General features: G+C 37.5%; 1 protein-coding gene across 7 annotated transcripts in view; it reads right to left on the bottom strand.

Moving 5' to 3' along the window:
• The window catches only part of GABRB3 (gamma-aminobutyric acid type A receptor subunit beta3), a 115,308-nt gene that overhangs the window by 23,266 nt on the left and 68,940 nt on the right, over positions 1-23,102 (bottom strand). For 2 of the 7 annotated variants that reach the window (XM_040535690.1, XM_040535682.1), the window contains exons 4-6: positions 10,071-10,291; positions 5,553-5,635; positions 4,286-4,423 (exon numbers count right to left, since the gene is read on the bottom strand). In XM_040535690.1, the coding sequence (XP_040391624.1) occupies positions 4,286-4,423; positions 5,553-5,635; positions 10,071-10,291 (442 nt within the window). Of the gene's footprint in view, positions 1-4,285; positions 4,424-5,552; positions 5,636-10,070; positions 10,292-11,420; positions 11,570-15,849; positions 15,884-15,981; positions 16,395-16,497; positions 17,035-17,316; positions 17,464-19,904; positions 20,003-23,102 lie in introns of those variants that run through there. The other 5 variants (XM_040535718.1, XM_040535708.1, XM_040535737.1 and 2 more) reach the window with 5 other exon arrangements.

Here is a 23,102-nt window from a genome sequence, read left to right as displayed (position 1 = left end):
ATGCAGACGCTGAAATTAATTATATTGACCTTAAATCTGACTAAAATGAATCCCAGCCATGCAAGTCTCAGGGTAGGTTCTGGGGGTTTACGGCTCCTGGGTAGTCTAACCAACAGTCTTAGCAGCATCACAGCTGCTTACTGGAGTTGATGTTTCATTCAGCTTCATCAAAGTAAATATAGAACATCATCCTTTTTGTGGTTATTTTCCAAGCTCAAAATTTACTGGAATGTCTGGATCTCAGGAAATTTCAGAATAATTTGGTCTTTGTATAGTTCAAGCTGAAATTGAAACATGAACTGGTAGCCTCATTTTCAGATAACAGGGTTCTCCTTTATGTAGCTCTCCCTGAGACTAAGGAAGTTTATGTAACTTTCACCTGTATTATTTTATGCTTTCACGGATGACCTATTGCCCCTCCCTCCAGCCTGGAATCCCTGCTATCTTATCTTACTTCCAGCAAACAATCCACAGGAATCTGTGGGTTAAAAAAAAAGAATTGAAAGAAAAAACATTACTGTGAAGCTACCCTCCTCATCTGGAAGACTAAAACTCTGGGAACAGTATGGGTCCTAACCTGCATGGAACAAAAATTGTAAGCCCTGATCTTTATTTATGTAAGAAGGAACCATCTCGTGTAATTTATTTAATAAAAATAGAATTCTTGGTGAACTCAACAATTACACTGTTACTTGCCTGATTATGCTTTTATAATGATTTGTCAATTAAAGCTAAGTGCATTTAGAGATTAATTACCAGGAAATTGTAGCTGCTAACATTCCATCAAAATTTGTTTTTCGCTTAAAGAACAGTGTTGCTGCTCAGGGACCAGCTTTGTTACCTTTTCTCCCATCTCATATAACATGTTGATGTCCATGGGCTAATTTGAAGAGTAGAGGAATGACATAATTTGGCCTGGAGTATTTAAATCTAGCAACAGTATTGAAAATGAAGACATGAAAACAAATAATCAATAACTGAGATCAAAATATTCCTCCTTCATACGTTTGAGCACTTGGTAAAAAGAAATTACTTGTTTCTGTTTCAATTTCATTAAATGCTAGCAAGCTGAAATATCTTGCTCCAAGGGTAAATTAGTCTCTTGCTGTTTTATGCAAGTATGAACCAAGATAAGACAGTTGGTCAGTTACAGAATTCTTATTTTAATCTGTTCTTCTGGGAAGGTTCTTCAGCTAATTGGAAATGTACTTTACAGATTGATCTTTCAGAATTTGCCAAATAATTAATTTTCAAATCTTTTAAGACTACGTTCCTCCTATCAACAAGTCGTTAATCTGTCTCTGACTGCTATGCATCTTGAAGCTTTTAGGAGGTGTGTTATATATCCTCATTCCTGTTCAGTTTCTTAGCATTCCTGAATAACAAATATTTAGGACACAGATTCAGCTCACAAGTTAGGCATTACATTTCAGGCATTTTCATGTAGATAATTACACACATATAGTGCATAAACTCTCAGTATAAACCATGGAGAGCTAGACTTATAGCGAGTTGATTCTAAGGATGCGATTCAATTGCCTGTACAGAAGTGTCTAATGCCATTTGAGACGTCTTATTGTAGCCTCTATAGCATTCAGCTTAGGATAGTCAAACCAAATTTTTCTTCTTCACAGCAATTTATATACTACTTTTTCTTCTTTTAATCATGGATAAAGAGACCAGGTTACTCCTTAAGAGAACATGTTACTCCTTGTCTTAGACTTACTTAATTCTTATTAAGTACTCTCTTTTTCACTCTACACAAGCATATCTAGATCTCTTTTAATGTCATGGATTACATTTTCTAGACTTCCAGTTATTCTTACTAATTTTGCCTAGGCTTCTGTTGCTTCCCAGTTTTCTTGAAGAATCCTACCCTTGACCACAAATAGTCAACTCAGACCTTATCAACCTAAGTCCAATTCCTTGGAGGATGTTGGGTTTTTTTCCCCAAAAAAAGATGTTATGGGCTCATGTGCAGTCTGAGACCAACAGTAATCCCTAGATTTCTATGCACAGAACTCTGGTCTAACCAGGTATTCCCCAGACTGAATTTGGATAGGAATAACTACTTGAACAGTTGTACTGTGCAATTGTCTATGCTGACTTTTTTTTTCCAGACCTATTTTGCCAGTTTGATAAGTTTATTTTTAACTCAAATGACATACTTCAACATGCTTGCAGTTCCTTCAGTATTCTTGCAGCCCCTCACAGGTTTATGTCATTATCTATGGGGTTTTTCTCATGCTTACTCTTGCTTCTTAGTAGTAACTATGGGAACTGATTATTCCATTTGCCTAAATTACACAGGGTTAGATGGCACTGTTCCTTCATGGAGAATAGGAGAAATAACTACTCCAAAAGCTGTTTAGGGCACGACTCTAAAGTCCTTGTTTAGTTTTACACTATCAAATCACACTAGCACTGAAATCTCAGAAATATTGAGATTGAGATATTGATACTGAGATATTGCACGGAAAGAATCTAGTGTCTTCTCATGAGGCTTTAATAACCTCAAAGACAAAAAACCCATGCCTGACTTATTTTCCACAAAAATGTACAAACCGGCTCTAATTATCAGGAACATAAGGAATATAGGTCTTGAGAAGGAATTTGAAAAAAAGTGTGCTGACTTTATCTGTCAGATTCACTGGAAAGTTTCAGAGTTGGCATCATAATTAGGCATGAGTTTCTGAGAAACAAATGTGCTGATTTCTTTCAATGGAAATATTTATCAGGAAAGTTCATAATTAATGAAGCATTTTCATCATGTCCTAAACCAAAACAATAGTAGATGCAGTACTGTGTCTTTATTGGTGACAAAAGTTATATGCTTCTGAAAACAGTACAAAAAACATGGCATAATCTGTTCTCCACAACTGTCTCATCCTGCTCCCTAATATCAAGCTGTCTTAAACCCTGAAGCATGTTTTTTTTATTCCTTCCACAAACTTATTGGAAAGAACTGTTATGATTCTGAATATTCGGTCATTTATACACATTTCTACCCCTAGTTTTCATTCTCTATCATATTTGTCTCACAGCTCTTTGGATTTCCTGAATTTAACAAACCTCTTCAATCTCCAAATTACTAAATCACGTCTTTATGGAAATATTTCACACTGAAGTAAAAGGTGGTGGCTTTGGACTTCCCAAATACAAAGTTCTCTGTATTGTCATTGTTGGCCAGAAGAGTCATTCTACAAAAGCATATCCAGTCCTGTGTAGGGGCAGATAAACCACGGCTGCCAAAGGTGACACTGGCTGCAGAATGGAGGGATATAGGATTAGAGTATCTGTTTCTCTCTAAAAAAACAAAACTCCCATTTCACAGTGACACACAAAAACAGCAGCAGTTGGCAAAACCCCTCATATTAATTTCAATCCCAGCAATATTTACATTTTGTTCTGAAATATAACTCGTGTTTCTGTGTACTTTGAAACAGATGCTGTGTCCATAGAGTGGGTGAAGTGATGCTTACAAACATGATAGAGCTGTGCTTCATTTGCTCGAGTGCGCTGGGACAGACAGAACAGAACACCTCCGTGGTCTGAAGAGGACTGAAAATCTGGAGGTCCCAATAGTCGCCCCACACTTGCTGAGGGCTTTCTGTGTTGCTTTGGACTTGTCACACATAGCAATATTTTCCTAGGCTGGGCTAACATTAAACATCTAAATCAGTAATGCACTTTGTCACCCGAAGACATCCAATGCTATGAGTTACCAGTAACTCTTTTAACATCTAAGTTATAAGAGTTAGGGGCTTAAAAACCTCTAACTCTTATAACTAGAGATTTAATTTTAGCATCTTAATGATCACAATAGCACTGGTTATATATACACTACCATATACCCATCAGTGAAAATCAAGATATAAATGGCATCACATTCACTGTACAAGAACAAAACAAAAGACGTACAGAAAAGCTGTAGGGAGGTGCTCAAAAAAACTGTGCCTTTTTGACCTAGTTTGCCATAACATACTTTTGTATGATCAATAACCCTGTAGGCTACATCAGTTAAACTGATGATTCAGACATGAATGACTTCATATTTATTTAGATCACACATATTTAGGTGTATGGTTAAGTATGACACACACACACACACGAAAAATAAAACAAGAAACACTGTTTCATGGACTCCTGCCTCTGGGCTTTACCAAGTCTTTCTTTAGCCATGCACACAACACAGGACAAAGACTATACATAATAATGATTTAAAAAGCAATAATTATCATACAGAAAGAAATTAAACACCAACTAGGCAAACGGTATTACTTGCCTGTGGCAAAGACAACATTCTTCGACACTAGTCTGTATTCCACAATGGAGAACTGAGGAAGCTCAATCCTTTCCACACCAGTGACTGCATTATCTCCTCCTCTCCAGTAGAATTCTATGTCGTCAGTCGTGTAGCCATCTGCAGGCAAAGCAGGAGAGTAAGTGAGAAACAACAGTGGACTGGAATGAGCGTCATACCAGCATACATGGTTTGTCATTTGTGGCAATGAAAAGAATAAGAACAGCTGGAGTGGTGTATGAATTTTTGTTCTGTATGTCTGCTAGAAGCTCTCCTGAGGAGCTGCTCCATTACAGTCTGCACAGGAATTTGAGACACAATACTGTTGCTTTTGTTTTGTTTGTTTGTTTTTTTGTATCATCCCCATAAAATTCATGCTAGGACTAACAGCCCCTACGAGATAGAAATTGCCACCCATTACCAATTTCAGGGATTGCAGACTGCTACCTGCAAAATCATAGATTAGTATGATTTAAGACATTCAACATATCTAGCACCGATACCAAGTGTATATTGACACCAATAATCATCAGAAAAATGCGGATTATTCTATAAATACAGACAAACATAGTTAGGGCAGATCTTTTCCACTCACACTGAAGAGTGTGAGTCACACCATTTCCATTAGCTTCTGCAGTGGAGGACTCCAGCTGAATATAGAGTATTAGCACACAATCTCCAGCCAGTAGCAGAAATGGAGCAGGAACTCTTGAAGCAGAAATATACATTTGAATATTGCAGTCCTAGAACATGACTAGGTGGAAGAGAAAATCTGGTTTTGCATGGAACAGAACTACAGACCACAAATGGGGCTGATCTGAGAGCCCAGGGGGTCCTGCGGCAAGACCATCTGTGCATAAAAAAGCACACTGAAAGAAGATGATATCATAGTGTTTACCCTCTTTAAATTTAATCTGATTAAAATATGAACTGATTAAAATATCTGATTAAAATATGAATTCTCGTGTTGAAGATAAGCACCCAGTCACTGCCCCTGCTAACTCAGGCTAGAACAAATAACAGCTTCATTCTGTCCTAAAACTGTTTTCCTAGGAGAGATCCATCCATGTAGAAATGGATGACACTTTATGTTTTAAAGGTCAAATAAGCAAACAAAAAATCCAATGGGTGATAATTATGTGATTCATATAGTGGTTACAGTCTCCAGTGTAAATATTCTACAGTTGTACAAAAGGAAAACCACCCCGCATCTGAACTAGGTTTTACATTCATCTTCTCATATACATACAGCTTTCTATTTCCAGAGTACAGTTCTGTTCATCTAGTGGGTATCTTCTCAAGTCCATCATACAAGCTGCAGTGGTTGTGATTCTGAAACACAAACATCGTACAGAATTACTATACAGCCAGTAATCCTATTTTTTAATTTTTTTTCAATTGATGTTGTTGTTTTCAAAGTGAGGACACTGAACAATGGCTTTATTGTAATTGAGAATCTGGTCCATACTTTTACATTGAACAGCAGCTTACAACAGCAGCTACGCTGAGTTCAACAGAACTCACTGTGACTTACACTTACGCGAGAAGTCCCTTTGTGACTCGACCTATCTGCATATGCAAATATTACAAAAACCTTTGCTGAAATTAAAGAATATGACTTTATATCAGAATATATGAAGCGATAAAAGTCTGCTACAGATGTCAGAATTATTAGAGCTGTGTGAATTACTGTTCTGTGGCAGATGGAGAAAAAAAATGAAATGTTGAAAAATTGTTTCAAGTCCAGCAAAATGCTTTGTTTTAAAGTTGAGTTTATTTCTCTAGTTTTCAAAAGTAAATTAAAAGGGATTTTGTAACCAAGTGCCATATTGAATTCTAAAATTTCCCCCAACAATATATTTTTGCTTTTTTTTTTTTTTTTTTATTTCCAGCATAGGCAATCTAACACACTAATGATGAATTTGCAAACCATTTCATTACTGATGAACCTGCATTTTTATACTATGCATTTTTATATGCATTATGTGTACTAGTTTAAAATTCAGGGGCAGAATTTCAAGGGAAGAGAAGTAGGTGCTTTTCCTCAACTCTTACATGCTAAAAAAAACCCACAAACAAACCACACCTGTTTTCATTATGTATGCCTTAACTGATTCTCCAAGAAAATGAAGGAAAGAATGCTTATCCTTAACAAACTGTTTATTTAAGTGGATAACTTCACATAAAATCCAAGGGAAGGGAGTTGTAATACCCATTACAACTATCTCATAGGACAACAGAAGTTCTATGACTGTTGAAGGCGCTTTTGCAAGAAAATATTCTAATTTATTTGTACAGGGAGTGACAGGTGTATGAGCACAATGGCAATGGATGGGTCAGGAGAGGAAAAACCTCAACGATCTGTTACTCAGAGTATTTTCTCATTTGTGTTCCTACCAGTAGACAGTGAGAAAGGCACACTCTGGATCTTCGTCCCTCCCAGACACACCTATAGCATGATCTGTCGCTGATGTGCACTCTAGGCACCCTCCGAACACCTTTATATAAGTCCCACAAGCTTTCAGGTACCAAGTATTGTATAACAGGAGAATATTTCAGGTCAACCCATCTCCATCTACCTGCTGGGAAATGCTCTGGGTCTATACAAGAAACTGCACATTCTTGCTCAAGTACCTTTTTACACTACAGCAAAGTGTAAGTTTTTAATGTCATGAATATCCAGTAAAAACCATACAAATAAACAAACAAACAAAAAAAGATACAGCTAGATATAGACAGAAACAGATTTACCACATTTATGCAAAGTAAGTTGAATGCTCAGAGGTCCCTTCTGAATGAACTTTTAAGCAACCAAGTTTAAATTGCACAAATGTTCACCAAAAGCAAATGTTAATTGCTCAAGCTTGTGCATGCTACCAAGAAGAACAGTTTTATTTTTTATGGGATGGGATGCTGCCTGACACAGTGGGACAAGGAGGTTTCAAGAAGTCATCATCACAGCAGTGACAGAGAAACAATTACAAGCCAGAGAAAGATAAAGTTGTGCACAGATACACGTACATTTTGCATGAAAGCGATAAATAAAGAAATATTTTAAATTGATTAGAGTTCCCTATTCCAGTTATCTGTCCTCTGGATATAGCTTCTCTTATCTTTCCCTGTTGCTTTATTACTGGACCGATCACCTTCAATTATACTGATATATTGTGCAGGGACCCCATCCACACTACACTGGGAGAAGAATGTTCTACTGATAGAAGAATGTTCTCTGTACCCCCAAAATTTACAATATAAATCAGTCTAGGCAGTATAAATACTTTTTATGGGACTGGGTCACAGTCCTGATGGCTAATTTGATCCTTTTTTCATCTTGATTTGGAAATACATTCATCCAAAAAAGAACAGAAGTAAATCCAGTTGCATTGTCTGACCAATCACAATTAACTTTTTTACCTTGCAAACGTCAATCATGCTTTATATATGGGTGATAACTACTTGAGTCCTTCCAGATGAAATAAATACATTCCTCCACTCTATTTATAACATTTAACATTGTACTGCCTGAGAACAAGTAGTCTATATATGGCAAGTATGGGAAAGACTACTTTTGATCTCCAGTCAGTCTATAGTGCTATTATTTCTGTTTTGGCCTGTTATGGAAAAAGCTGTTGTATAGTCTTATGTTTGCATATTGTTCTGAACAAGGTGGGACAAAGTCAGTATGATACCCAGTGAAAAAAGTTCCCCAGAAATGGGTTGAACTTCAAAAAGCTACTGTTCCATTCCCCCATAGTCATGGACTTTACTGGAGTAGCAAACTGCTTTCTCTGAACAGAGATGAAACTTGGATAACTGAAGGTCAGTCAAGTACTTCAGAAGCAAGATAAATTCATTGTTCAGAAGAGAACACAGTGCCAGTGTGGCCTGTGGATCACTTTTTTTTATATGTTTTTGAGGAACTGCTTTGCTCCATATATAGGATATCCTACAATCGGTTGCAACCCTCCAAATTTCCCCTATTATTCTCAGCAACCTTGTGTTTTGTGGCACATAAAATTCCAGGTTCTGGTCTCAGTCCACAGGATGAATCATTGTCTCCAGACAGCAGCTTGAGACCGAGGCCACCAGGATGCTCCCAAACCACAATACAAGAAGTTAAGCTAGTGGCAGAGCAACACAAAGCTCAAGTCCTTAGATAACAGAGATAAGGGTTAGATATTTTCTTCCCCCTGATCACAATGTCCTATATTTTGCCAGAATTTAATTTCAGACAATAATTCTTCATTAAGTAACTTAGGTGCTTCACACACAGCAAAATCTGACCATGAATATTGAACGTTTTCAGAGGAAAGGGAATGGAAAGAAGGTTGATATACAAGAGCTACTGGTGAAATTCCTGCCAAGTGAGTACTATCAAGTGAAATGAAATCTGCTTGTGGATATTTCTGTTCTACAGAAGAGGAAGATAACTTATTCAAATATGGTATTTTATGACAGATAATTCTCACCTGAATGATTCCAAATATTTTTAGAGTATGGCAGAGAGACTTTTATTCATTATTATGATCACAAGAGTTCTAATCTCCATCACTTTTTTATTACATTGCTGTTGGGGATGGTTCTTTAGATAGAGTACAGGAAACAACAACGTCTTACATCATTTTTTTTATATTTAGCTACTTGTGGGAAGAATCCTAAACCTGCAGTGTTCAATACTGGGTACAAAGTATGCAACATGAAAGCCTCCTTTTGCTTAAATTAATTATGAACATTTTTTGAACATCCTGTTTCCTTAAAACTTCTTAATAGGCTGAGTCAGTTTTTATTTTGTCTAGAAAGATTCATCCTACTATAGCCCATACATGATATCTAACAGGAGTTAAAGAGGTGATGGACCAATACTCATCTCAGATTAAAAGTTCACCTGCTGATAAAAAACAAAAGCAGATAAAATAATGATATTATAAGTCTAATCCATCTGCACCACATTTCAGATCTCGTTTATTTTTAAACTCGGGACTCTTTATCCTGAAATTAAAAACACAAGAAACTTCCTATGATGGAAATGAAGTTTACGTTGGCAAAGACTTGTTTTGCTGGGATAGTTTAAATCACTGGACCTGAATAACAGAATAACCTGTCCAAACAAAGGAACTTTTTGATACTACCAAGTCTTCCAGTCAGTTTTTTGCTTGTGTAATTATATGTCTTAAGGGAGGGATTTTTCCACATTCCTAACCATAGAAGCTATGATCGAAAACAAAAACACACAGGCCAAGCCTAAAACAGGTATAGCACAGGACAGCGCAAGGCCACTGTGCAGCTCTGTTTGAAATGTAAAACATTGCAGTGTTGATGATCCCTGTTTGAAAAAATCACTGAAGGTACACAGAGTCATGGTGCTAACAGTGGCTGACTCCATTTAACCAGAACTGTTTGTGGTTTTCTTTTTCTTTATAGACTGAAGTCACGTCAAGAGGCAACATATGTGCCCATGTTCAATCTTACTGCCTGTATTTGGAACGAAATTTTCAGGTTTACAGTTAATGCTTGCCTTTCTGCTTCCTATAGCCACTGGGCTTTCCAGATATGGTGACTCTACATAAACAGATAAAACCTGACTGAAGATGCTTCTAGCAAAATTAAGAAACATTGACTGTGTCATTTATTTTCTACAGGCATCTTTCAGAGTTGCAGGGAAGGTTACATAATATGCTGCACACTGTTTGTAATAACCTTGTACCAGGAAACAAATATCAACAATACATAACAATGGCTATGAAATCTTCATCATGAAAGTACAGACCTGAGGCCATAAAGCACCGTTCCATCTGGATGAAGGCGAATCATTCGATTCTTCACAGTAACACCATGCACAAATGATTTCTTGTCATTTAAGAAGTAAGTGTCTGGCACCCAGAGTTGATCTGCCACTCGATTATCAAGTGTGAGGTTGAGAGGTATGCCAGCATATGCCAGTCTCTTGTCTCTCCAGTACTGCTGAAAATACATAGTCAAAGTGTAATCCTGGTGAGAAAAAATAGAAGTACAACAGTCAATCATACTTGCCATAACTAGAAAAACAATCTTTTTTCTCTGCCACTAGTTTAATTTGCTGGTGGTAATTAAAAAAAAAAAAAAAATCAAAATCTTAAGAAATACAACTATTATTAGTATCTTTTGTTCTCCTTTTCTTTCATGTAATCCTTCTGAAATTTACCTGAAATTATGATATCTGTGGAATAATAAACAACAGCATAGGTAAATACTGTAACCCTTCCCACTTTCAAAACTGATAGAGGAACCGAAAAACATCTGAAGTATTTTAAAGCAATGTTCTAAATCATATCTGAAAAATAACCTGCTAAGATGTCATTTATACATGTGTCTGCATGAGAACGCATCTTGCAGTGACATAAAGATTTTCTCATCAACAGGCTACATATAACACATACTAATGTCAATGTTTGGTTTTAATAATTTTGTCAATAAAGTTCTATAGCGCCTGTGAAAAGCTGTGATCGCTAACTCGAGATCCTAAATATGAATATAGACGCCTAAAAGATACATTTCGAAAATCTTCCTTTCATTTTGGAATTAGTTAACTTGCCTTGGTCATGTCATAATAACACTGCATTGAAATACTCTAGAAGTCTTAGATAATATGCCTCATTTGTTAGCTTCATGCTATTATAAAAATATATAAAACTGTATGGGAACATTTCAAAGTTAAGTGCCAGCAAAACTGAAAAGAAAATCATATGAAATAGCAAAATTTCCTGTTTCAAAAGAAAAACCTTTATGTTTTCTTTCTCTCATAACTTTCAAAGTTTGGAAGAACATTTCAATTTTTAGGAAGCCTATTTTTATGCATGAAATAAAAGAAGTAAGCAACTGAAAAATAATACTTTCTTGTATATGGAAATAGATGTTTAAAGTCAAAGAAAACATTGCTTTCAGGTCTAATAATATTGCTGTATTTAACATTTTTAAAAAAAGAGACTAAGTACAGGCCATTAAAACTCTGATTTTCAAATTACAGAAGTGCTTTAAACAATAAAACTATTCATGAAACTCTTCACAAAACACTGAGAAATTTATGTGATCTCCAAACACATTTAAATATTTAGCAGCAGGTGTGCAAGCCACAGGATACCTGCATTTGCATCTGGTTCTACAAGCTGGAGATACAAAAGCCCTCAGGCTTGCTGCTTATTTGGGAAAAGGATGTTCAGGGTTTCTAAGTACAACTGTTGGGAATGGCCCATTCTTGTAATGGGCCTCTTGTGGAGACAACCCAATTTCAGGCACTGATCCTGCCCTGCTTCCCTCAACCCCTAAAGCCTTTCATTGAAATCAAATTTAACTCTAGATCGCCTTTCATACTCAGAGCCTTTGCGTTTTTTTTCAGTGATTCGTTCTGTCTAATGAGGCAGCTGCTATAGCTTTAAGAAATCATTTTTAATTGCTTACCAAATAAATCATTACAGTTATCAAGGGCAAGCTGTTCCCGTTTTAGGAAACTAATAAGAGACCTTTGAAAACAAAAGGACCCAGAGATGGGAGAAAGGAGCCCGTGTGGAACTGCCTGAATGGAAACTCATCCTTTGAAGCTCAAATCTGACATGACTGCTCAGGAAAACATGCTCCAGTATTTCTCTCAGAAGCTTCCTTCGGCGGGACTCCTCGTCACTGCTCATCAGCGAGGGAGGTACATACGCACTTGCCTCGCTCCCATCGGGAGGAGCACATCTCTCCTCCTGTTCCATGCAACCGGCTTTCTGACACTGATGCGTTAGAGTGAACATCCTCCACCAGTTCTGTTACTGCTTAATTAAAGGCTGTTTCTATTAACATTTTAAAATTTGCTGTGTGCTTGGCTTTTATAATGCTTTGCACGTCAATGTCAAGAAACTGGGGATTATAAAAGCTGTAGACACATGCGCAGTATACCAACCAAAGCTCACTAAGTATAAATGCACAATATACAGACAAAACAACCCCAGACGGAAATAAAGAAATGGGGTGGCAATGTATAGTATTGAAAGAAGCAGACCCAGATAGCACTAAAATATAACAGAAGCAGTACATTTGAACATCCCAGAACTTTAGGCAAGTTCCTTTTTCCTTTGGCTTGAAATAAAATACATGCTAACAGCTAATGAATGGAGAAATTAACTAGCTATGTAAAATATGTGTAACAATACTAGCAGCAATATTCTGACTTTTCTGTCATTTTATCTGTTTATTTAACTAAAATTACTGTGGCAGGGAACAACAGAGAAAGGAATTTACAAACTGCATACAAAACCAGCAACATCCAGCAAACTGCAAGAACTTCCAGCATCTTGGCTGAAAGAAGAACAAAATACTGGCTCTGAGGTACACATTTTATTAGCACTTCCTCAACTAACCTTCACTTCTTATTTCATCTCAACTTAAAAACAGCTATCTGTACATCTGCTAATGTATATGACTACATTTTCATGCATTGAAAGTAATGATACTCCAACTAGTTGTTTAAAAATCATACAATATCACATGCAAAATATCAGTTCGATACCAATTCTTCACTGACTATCTACTAAGGAAAATGCTTAACAAGTATCTTCTGCAATGCCAGTCTACTATCCTATGTCTGCCTCATCCTACTCTCTGGACTTCAAACAACAGACACAGCAGAAACAGACTGCCCAAGAAAGGCTGCATGCCTCCATACGCCTTGACGGATCACTGTACATTTGTGCTCTGCCAACTGACCTGCTCTGAAGATGATGGGATAGAAAGAATGAATACAAACCATGGCTATTTACTATCACGCTTGTTCTGATAAGTTCAAATCAAAAAAAGCATCATCAAACGTACTAGAATGGCACTGAAACTACTTGGTAGTGCAGGCAACAATAGAATGAGCAGGGAAAGTCAGATCTTTTTGGTAGTTCTACCAAAGTTACTACCGGAAACTATGCTTTATGTTTATTAAAATACGACCTATGAAGATGTCAGTATTCATTCTTTGAGTAGCTAATTTGCTAGACTTTGTACCCATAATGGAAATTTTCTCCTTTTCTGCACTCCAGAGGAAAATGCTAAAATGGCTTCAGTGTGGATTCGAAAAAATGCATTAGGTATCTTTTAGGTAAAATGAGAAAATGGATTTTTGCCCCTAGGTAAGTAGCCTACGAAGTTTATTTAGGGCCACCTTCCTCCAGGGTAGCTTATGATGACTAGCTCTGATATAGAGGTCAAGAGGGTAGATGTCTAAAGCTAGAAGAGATTAATCCCACTACAGCTTCAGCATTAGGTGCTATTATGTCAAAGAGGACACAGAGCCGCCAGCTTTAGGAAATTCTAACTGTTGCACAGAGCAGTGAACAATTTCCTCAGCTGCAAAGACCTCCATAAATCATATTTGTTTTCCATACAATACCATACCACATTCAAGGTCCCCTTTCCCCCTCTCCAGTTCCTCACAGTAATTGATGCTTTAGGTCAAGAATGGTAAAAAATAAAAACAACAAAACTAATGAAAAAAACCCAACCAACCAACATGCTTGAAACCCTGACAGAAGGACAAATACAGTGCTTCTGAAGTACAGGAGAAATGTCCTGTCCTCAAAATAGGAAAAGCTTGACTGCACAGGCAACACGAGCTTTCTTCTGTGTATTCAAAGACCATGGACCATCCTATGAGGGTAAAGAACTATGACAAGCATCCTTGACTTTTATCAATGCAGCAATGCCACCAATGTAAGGAGAGGCGCAAATAAAGGTAGCTTGTTGTTTTTAAACGCAGCTTTCTCTGGGAAAAACAAAAGAAAAAACTCAAATAGCAGATAATACATGAAAGAATTTTGATGCAACGGTAAAGAGGTGTATAGTGCAACTTAAATAGATCATAATATATCTGTCCTTTTTGTGTGTATTTTCCATGATTTCAAAACATCTTAAGCAGGAATTATACACTCACAAATATTATACATGCTAACTATGTTCAAATAAATTTTTCAGCGTTTCCTACATGTTATTTGTCTCTTCACTGATTGAGCATGCCATGCAGGAAGTGCAACTAAAATTTAACTACAAAGTCAGTTCAAACAGGCAGAATGCATTGTATTACACTACTGAACAGCACCTTATGGACAAACTATAGGACTAATGAATTATAAATACTAATACAATGCAATATTAAACACAAATTTGTTTTCTATTACAGGGTTAGCTATCTCTATTTTTTCTCTTTCCTATTCAATAAAAAGGAAAGAATTCTTTTAAATATATACTTTGTTCATCAAAATTAAATTAAAAGCAGCAATTATACTCTAAAATTGACTCTCACTGTTTACATTCTTAATTTGCTATGTATTGAGGACGTTAAAGTTATCCATTAGCTGTAAAAACATTGTGGTTCTTCAGAGTGACTGCTCAGTAGAACACTATAATTAATAATTATGATGGAATACTATTAATATGGCAGTTAATCAAAATAAATTATTCATGTAAAACAAATATATTGAAAATTACTGGAAATACTGGAAAAGGTTGCGCAAAAAAGAACTATTCCGTTGCTTGGAAGGACAGCCTTGTATCTACTTGAAGTCCAGATTACCGTCTTAGATTTTCATTTGGACACAAATTCACATTGTTGTTTTCTTGACCAACAGACAAATGCAACTATTAGCATCAGCTTTTGGATAATTTATTTTTTCTGACCTAATAAATATATATATATTTATATATTTTTATATATATATATATTTATTTATTTATATATATATTTATATAATATTTATATAAAATAAAGTAAATGCTTATTCAGTGGATAAAAAGATGTATGATAATCCGTGCCTTAGTCTATATATAATTACATGGTCCCTTTCTTTCCCTTTCATATAATTTCAAAAATTGCCTGCTGTAGTACAAAGAGCTATTCTTGAACCATTGATGATTGAGTTGCATCCTTACCAATAAGCCCAAAGTGAGTTGCAAAGCCAAACTCATGAATCTTATGCATGACAACACAGCTGTAAATCTGTTCCCCTACTACACACAAAAGAGACCTGAGAAACAGATTCATGAACACATTAATTCACAGTTATAGTTAATTTAAACATTCATTTAATAAAGACATATTCAGAAAGGCTAACCTTAAGAAGTTAGAATTTACCAGCAATACTACTCAGGTGTCTGAGATCATCACTTAAACATTTTTTTTCTCAAAATTCAAAATGTTCTAAAAGATTCAACAACTTTCACATTATAGAAAAACATCTATTACATTTTACCTGTTGACAGCGTGATTTTTCCCAATGCATCCAAACTATGTATTACTTTGTTAGTTGTCAGTGAATGGAAAAAAGTCACCAAAGCCCATTGTTCTGCAAAGTCTTTCACAAGAAAACTGCCTGATCAGAACCTTGCATTGAAACTGGTGTTAGATAGACATAGTTTACAAGCAGCCTGAGTGAAGGAGATGTATGCACACACAGAGACGAAAGCACACATTTACCCTACCTCACCAAAACACCATACTTCAACATTTCTAACATAATATAACCTGCTGTTATATTAAAGATTCATCTCACCTATAAGATCCTCGTTCAGGCTTCTCTCCGACACCTACAAAACGACAGGTTGAAAACACACCATGTTTTCTCTGTCATGTGGCTAAAATATTATTCTGTTAAGAAAATGCAATGCTCAAGTATCTTAATTACACTAATTTCAGTGTGATCCTCCATGCATCCATGTTGTCTTGGTATCTTTGTAGCAAATTACCATGATTTTTTTCCCTCTTCTACTGAAACACATGGAGTTATAAATAGGCATAAGGAAATATTTAGCTTCCAAGAACCCATTTGATACTGCAAACTAAACTTTTCCAAATGAACATATGATAGCCTGTGTCTTTCCTGCCCTCTTCTCATACTCTTTGGCAAGAGAGTTTCCATCTCCACCGCAACCAGGGTGCCTTCACCAAAGAGCCTGTCCCCCGCTGAGCATCTCTCCGTGCTCCGAGGAGGGTTGCCATACCAACCAGCGCCAGGCTTTCTGCATGCAGAGGGAGCATGGTTGACATAGCAACTGGCTAAAGCAGCCTGCTCCCCAGCTTTTCGGGGAGCCGTGGTGGTCACTGCCAAAGAAGTTTTGGAGCAGGAACAGAGGGAGTAGTTGGGCAGCCGTCAGTAGGCACTGCCCCATGGCACATCCCTGCCACAGCCATGGGAGCTTACTTGTCAAAAGGTGGATGTTGGCTTTTCTCTTTACATGTTCCTCTGCCCACAACAAATTCATGCTACCATGGTTTTGGGGTGTTCTCTCATCCAAACATCAAGTTTCTGCAAATATATCAGTCCAAGGACATAAGTCAGGACAAGAAGAAGCTAGTCCCAGCTATTTAATTCCTAACAGGTAAGGGGACAATACTTGAATGTTCCTTCTTTGATTAAAAGTATCATGGGCATTACAATGCCACAGTAATCAGGAGTTTCTGTTCTCAAAGGACTGATCAAAGGAAAACTAGCATACACTTTTACACATCAAGGTTATAACACCCTCTGATCTGGTGGCAGAAAGCTAGCTAAAAGAAGCTATGGTCTTTTGCTACACCCCTCAAGATCTGTCCAAAATTGTATGGTGAATTGCAATCAAAATCTACTTAACAACGGACAGATGAAACATAAAATTCAATATCTGGTGGAGCCTTCCTACAAAAAATTAAAAAAGGAGGATAAATAGTAATTTCAGATATTTAGATGCTATGCTAAAAGACAACCCGAAAAGAAATTAATTAAGGAAAAATAAAAATAAATAAATTAAAAAATATATATGCCTTACAAAAACACTTATCAGAAAGAAAAAAAAACACTAGATCCAGTGAAACCATGAACCTGCTGCTCGCAGCACCAATTTATTTATTTTGGAGCTGACAGAACCTCAAGAAAACAGGTACATTTAATTGCACTAATTGAAATCCTACTAACAGCCTACGGGGAAGAAAAAAATCAACCTTTATCAGCTGTCAGCTAGTTCCCACGATTGAAGCAGCTGACCTTAGAGAGATGGGAACTGACAACTAATGGAGTGTGCCTCCTACACAGTCACGGGATGTGCCACCAGTGAGTTGGAGAACTGAGCTAGTGCCCTAAAATCTTAAAGCTATGGGATGTTTTGCCTGTTATGAGATATTTGGGATAAAAAATTGAGATCTACTAGGTACTCATTTTAGAGAACAAAGGACTTCTCACACTTCTGCATCATTCTTTCCAGAAATAAATCAAGTTATAACTTTCTTTGGCAAAAAACTCAAAGTTCTTTAAGTTGATCTTACTTGTTGTATTTGTTCAATACTTCCTATTTCTTATTCTACTGTATACATAACCCCTTCAGTGTCTGCAAGGTGTACCAGGACAGCAGTGATAGAAGTACTAAGAGCTGTGCATACACAAATGACTTTTAAATACTGTGACCATAAATACATAGCTCCATGACACTCTAATTTGCTATCACTGAACATCAAAACCATCCAAAACAATTTTCAGTAAAAGCCATATTTCAGACTAAAAATTCTACAGTCTTTTTGTCACTATGAAATCATCAAAAGACCTTTTTTAAAGACACTTTAGAACTTGTATGATATTTTTTTAATCACGCCAGAGTTAACAAATAAAACAAAACTATATTTAGGAACAGAGGGCTAAGGAAAACATGCCCTTGAATGAAAACTGAAATACATGTCTGCTACCATCTACACTTTTTGGTTAAAAAAAGGAATATTTACTCTGGTGTGAGGAAAACTTCTAAAATTTTCTCACCTCCCAATCTATTTATTTTGCTGACTTTGGGAACCAGCCAATCTCAATGGCACTAGAGCATCAAGCCTGATGCCCAGATTCCTACTTCTTGTCTGTGATTATCTGAACCACCAAACAGTCCTAAAGGAAATCCTGTTCAAGAATGGCAGTATGAGCAAAATGCCATCTGAGAAAGTGAGTGGGAACATAATGGACATCAAACGCTTTTAAAATGCATAACTTGAAACATTCTTTGCATGCTTTTCAATATTGCGGCCCATGAAGTCTGGGTGTGCTGGGCCTGAAGGGTACCTACAGACCTGGCCGTCCCCATCCTGCCCAGGCCCAGGCCCCCGCATCACCCTGGGGCCACCAGCCCCTGACACAGTGGGGCCACAGCAGGGTTGGGCTCCAACTCCCCATCTCCCTGCCCAGACATGGCCCCCACCCAGCTGTGCCCTGACCTGTGGGCCCAGTCGCAGCCCATCCCTGTCCCCTGGGGCTGCCCAGTGCCAGGGATGGGGCTGCCACGGTGCCCCTGGCTGCCTGCTTCCGGTGGGGCAGTGGGACGAGCCCTGGCCGCCAGAGCCTGCCCTGAGGCTCCCCTACACCATGACAGGGTGTAACTGTGCCTCTTTATGTGTAAATGGCACATTCACTGGGATCCAGATATAATGTGTTCATTTTTGAGCAAAGAAATAAACCAGAATAAATATCTCTGCAGTGGAAGAGAGTGGGAAAGGTGATCAGTTAACTTCACTGCTCAGCCGATTTCCTTTCCTTCAGACAAGTTACTTATATTGCAGCTTCTCTTACTTCATAGGCTAGATAGGGTTTCACCCTATCAGCAATGTTAAATCCAATTTTACATCCTGCAGTAACAAAATTGGGATGCATGGTAAGTCAAAAGGAAAACAATGCTTTTGCTAAAAACTCACTACTGCGGGTAGGATAAACTGATCATGTGACAGCTATGCTCATGTAACTTGGTAAAAAGCAAAATAAATGAGTAAAAAAAAAGCCAAATGCTGCATGCAAAAAGAAATACTGCAAATATACGTGATATTCAACCCACACACAAACTTCTTCTCATACAGAGGCTTGTGAAAGAAGTGGAAAAGAGAGTGTCCCCTGCCTATGCCCTTTAAAAAATTAGGCTGAGTTGAGTTTAAAGGAAAATGGCTTGCTGAGGGGGATGTCTCGCCTCCTGCATGTGACCTGAACGCTCTGCAAAAATCTGCTAATAGCTTTTGTAATTAGGGAAGCAAGATATATCACTGCAGAAGTAAAAGTGAGGAAGGAGGGTTTTGAACTGCAGCATTGCCCAACTTCTTAAGCCACAAACAGGACATTCTAAACGATCAGCATGAAACTTATTTTATGACAAATCTTCCAAACTTGTAGGTTTAAAGGCATGTTTTTTTTTTTTTTTTTTTTTTAAATAGAATTCTTTGATGACAGATGACACTCTCAGGGGTTTATATCTACTTTAAATACGTAGAGCAAGACTGATCCTGCTGTGGATTATGTGTTAGTGACTTTCCTCTTCATCCATCTATAGTAAAAATACTTTTTGCAAGGCTATCTTTTGGGCTACTTTCTGACATCAGCACATATGTGCCACACAGGATACCTGCACAGACAAAAATTTGTAAATGTATTCTGCAGTATGTCTATTTTAAATAACTGAATGTAGAAAGGGCTAGTTGTGTACTGCAATATTCCTCCTAACATGGTACTAATTGGAAGAACAGAAGGTGAGTTTTTTTATTTCCTAGGAAATCTGGTAAAAAGATTGAGAACTTAAAACTCAGTCTATATACCTCCCTTAATTATTTTTTCCTCACCAGACAGTTATGCTGTGTGGTGTTATGCTAGTGCTGTGTGGTAACACCTCTTCTGCAGCAAAATTACTTGTATACAGCTATGCCAGGTGGAGATACTGATTTCAGTGGTGCTCTACAAATTCAAAAGGAGGCCAGTTACAGATGCAGGCCAGTTATCTAATGAACTGGATTCTTCCTACCACAGGTACAGCCTATAATCACTGTTCAATTACCTACCTAATTCATCTGCCATTGTCAGATACCTCAGACACAGCAAAGCACATTTAGGAGGCCAGAAATCATTTTCCCCACTAGGCCTTTGGGTGACCAGAATGTGACTGAGGGAAGGAGCATTAGCAAGGTACATTATATGACATTGCTTTCAGCCAGAGATTAGTATTCTGCAGAGCATGTCAGTTATGATAATCAGATGGCCTCCTCAAACATAAAAAGTATATCCTCCATCATCTACCTGTGCTCTTGTTTCAGCAGTGCTTTTTCATGCTGGCAGTAGAATCAGTCTTTCAGGTAACAGTGTAGGGATGAAAGGTTTAGACCCATCAAGAACCAGACAAACTTTTAGAACAAAGTCTGTATAGCAAAACAGGGTTCAGGTAAAGCTCCTGGCACTAAACAATAGAAAGGTTACTAAAGAAGGGAACTGAATTAAAGATGATTAGATAGGAAAAAAAGGTGCAGAAGAAAATCTGGCCTTGGGTGGTGAATCATAGAGAGGTGAAATTATAAAATATTTATATCCTTGAGAAAGAGGTTAAGATGGTAGAATGCATGTAGGACACAAGTTAAGCTAATTCTACTGTCAAAAATACTAGCATAGAAAAATAAGCAACCAGATCAAATGCATACATGCTGCTATTAAAATGCTAGAAGTTTGAAAATAAGGTGAAGGAAGTAGGATACCTAATTTGAAGTGAGAATATTGACCTAACACAAACATCACAGACTTGACAGAAGGCAAGCAGTCAATGGAAACCTGTAACACAAAAGAAACCACATAGGCAAGAAAAAGAAGGATGTACTGTTGAAGAAAGCTTTGCATCAGATAGTTAATTGTATTGAATGTTACACATAGTCTCTATAGATTAAGAAGCCAGGCCCATGTAAGTATTAGAAATAAATTGCCACTGCCTAATCAGGATGACAATGGTGTCAGTGAGGTGCCAAGAGAGATCTAAGAGGCTGCAAAAAAAAACAAATTAGTAATTAGAAACTTCAATCACCCCCACATAGACTGGATAAATGTCAGGTTGGGGTGTGATACAGAGACTAAATGACACCACAAATGACTGATTCATGAAGAAGCTTTTGGTGAAACCTGAAACAAGACAAGACACTCTTGACACGGTTGTGAGCAATGCATAAGTCATGGGTCAAAATGCTGCTACAGATCGCTTCCTCCATAACCCCACTGGAATTAGGAAGTTATCCTTTAAAACTAATGAAAGTCTAAAATTTCATTACAGTACTATTTAATTTCAAAAAGTAAATTGTATAAGCATGAGGAAACTTGGCTCCATATTGGAGAAAAGATTGTTTATGGTCATCATAACATGAGCTTCTGTATATCAAAAATAACTGTTAAGTAACAAACAAACAAAGAATGGTTGAAATTTTGGATAAATAATTTTATTAGAAGGAAAAAGATGCACTTCAAAAATATTAAGTCACATCTAAACTAGAAAAAAACAGATAAGAACATTGAAAAAAAAAGCACGGCATTGCTAGTTGGTCAAGAGAAGGGATTGTCTCACTCTGCTCTGTGCTGGCGTGGCCTCACCTTCAGTACTGTGTGCAGTTCTGGGTGCCCCAGTATAAAAAAGATGTTACAAAAAACTGTTACAGAGTGTCCAAAGGAAGGCTAGGAAGATGGTGAAGGGTTTGGAGAGCAAGACATATGAGGAGCGGCTGAAGTCACTTGCTTTATTCAGCCTGGAGAAGAGGAGAATGAGGGTAGTCCTCATTGTGGTCTACAGCTTCCTCATGAGGGAGAGCAGAGGGACAGGCGCTGAGCTCTGTTCTCTGGTGACAGTGATAGGATCCGAAGAAACAGCTTGAAGCTGCAACAGGGGCAGTTCAGTACAGATACCAGGAAAAGGTTCTATGCTGAGAGGTGGTTGGGCGGTGGGACAGGCTCCCCAGGGCAGTGGCCACAGCACTGAGCCTGACGGAGTTCAAGAAGTGTTTGGACACTGCTGTCAGACACATGGTCTGAATTTTTGGGTGGTCCTTTGGGGACCCAGGAGTTGGGCTTGATGATCCTTGTGGGTCCCTTCCAACTCGGATATTCTATGATTCTAGGATTCTAGGGGATGCACATTAAGGTGCTCATATTTGCTGCAACATTTCTCAGAACAGTAAAAATGAAAGATGTAAGTGTGAAGAAATGTAGAAGGACAACAGCATTCTGAATGCTTTGTGATAAAATAGATAAAATTCAATGCTGATGGAAGGTGAATCAAATACAGAAAAAGTAATCCTAACTACAGAAAGAGTCACAGCTTCTGAGCTAAGACCACTCTCGAAAAAAAGTTGTGATTTCAATCAGCAGTTTTAAGGAGAGATCAGTTCAGTATTCTGTGAACTCAAAAAAAGCAAACAGAAGTTTAAGACTGTATTGGAAAGAAATAGAAAAAAAGAAAAATCATTGTGCCACAACTTTTTAGTATGCTTACATATTGAATACTGTGTGCACATCTGGTCCACATCCCCAACAGGACAAAGCATAACAAGGTCCCAAGAACTGCAGCAAGGATAATTAAAGGCCCAGAACACGCCCAGAACATAAAGACGGAATAATCACACAAGGACTTTTGTTCATGGAAAAGAAGCAACTAAGAGGTATATTGAAGGTATCTGTAAAAAGTTCTTTTTACAGTCCTCTACAGAAAAATGTTGTGGAGGAGGCCGACAGTTCTTCATTTGTAAGATAAAAAAGGAATTACTAGACGTCAGGCTCAAAACACATAAAAGGATACTCCTTTTTTCAACCATATGAGTATGGGTGTGCATGTTTAAACTAGGTAGCTCTTACCCACTGCTTATCACCCGAAATACACAAAGGTCTTGGGAAGCCTGTGAGCTGTTTCATAGTTTGATGCTGGATGAATATCAAAGAAATACCAAAATTCAGTCTATTTTTACACTCTTCTTGAGCCTTCACCATCAGCCATGGTTGGAAATGCAATACTGAGAAAAATG

This window comes from Cygnus olor, chromosome 1, assembly GCF_009769625.2.
Source record: "Cygnus olor isolate bCygOlo1 chromosome 1, bCygOlo1.pri.v2, whole genome shotgun sequence".
Lineage (NCBI taxonomy): Eukaryota > Metazoa > Chordata > Aves > Anseriformes > Anatidae > Cygnus > Cygnus olor.
This window is presented reverse-complemented; position numbering and strand designations above follow the sequence as displayed.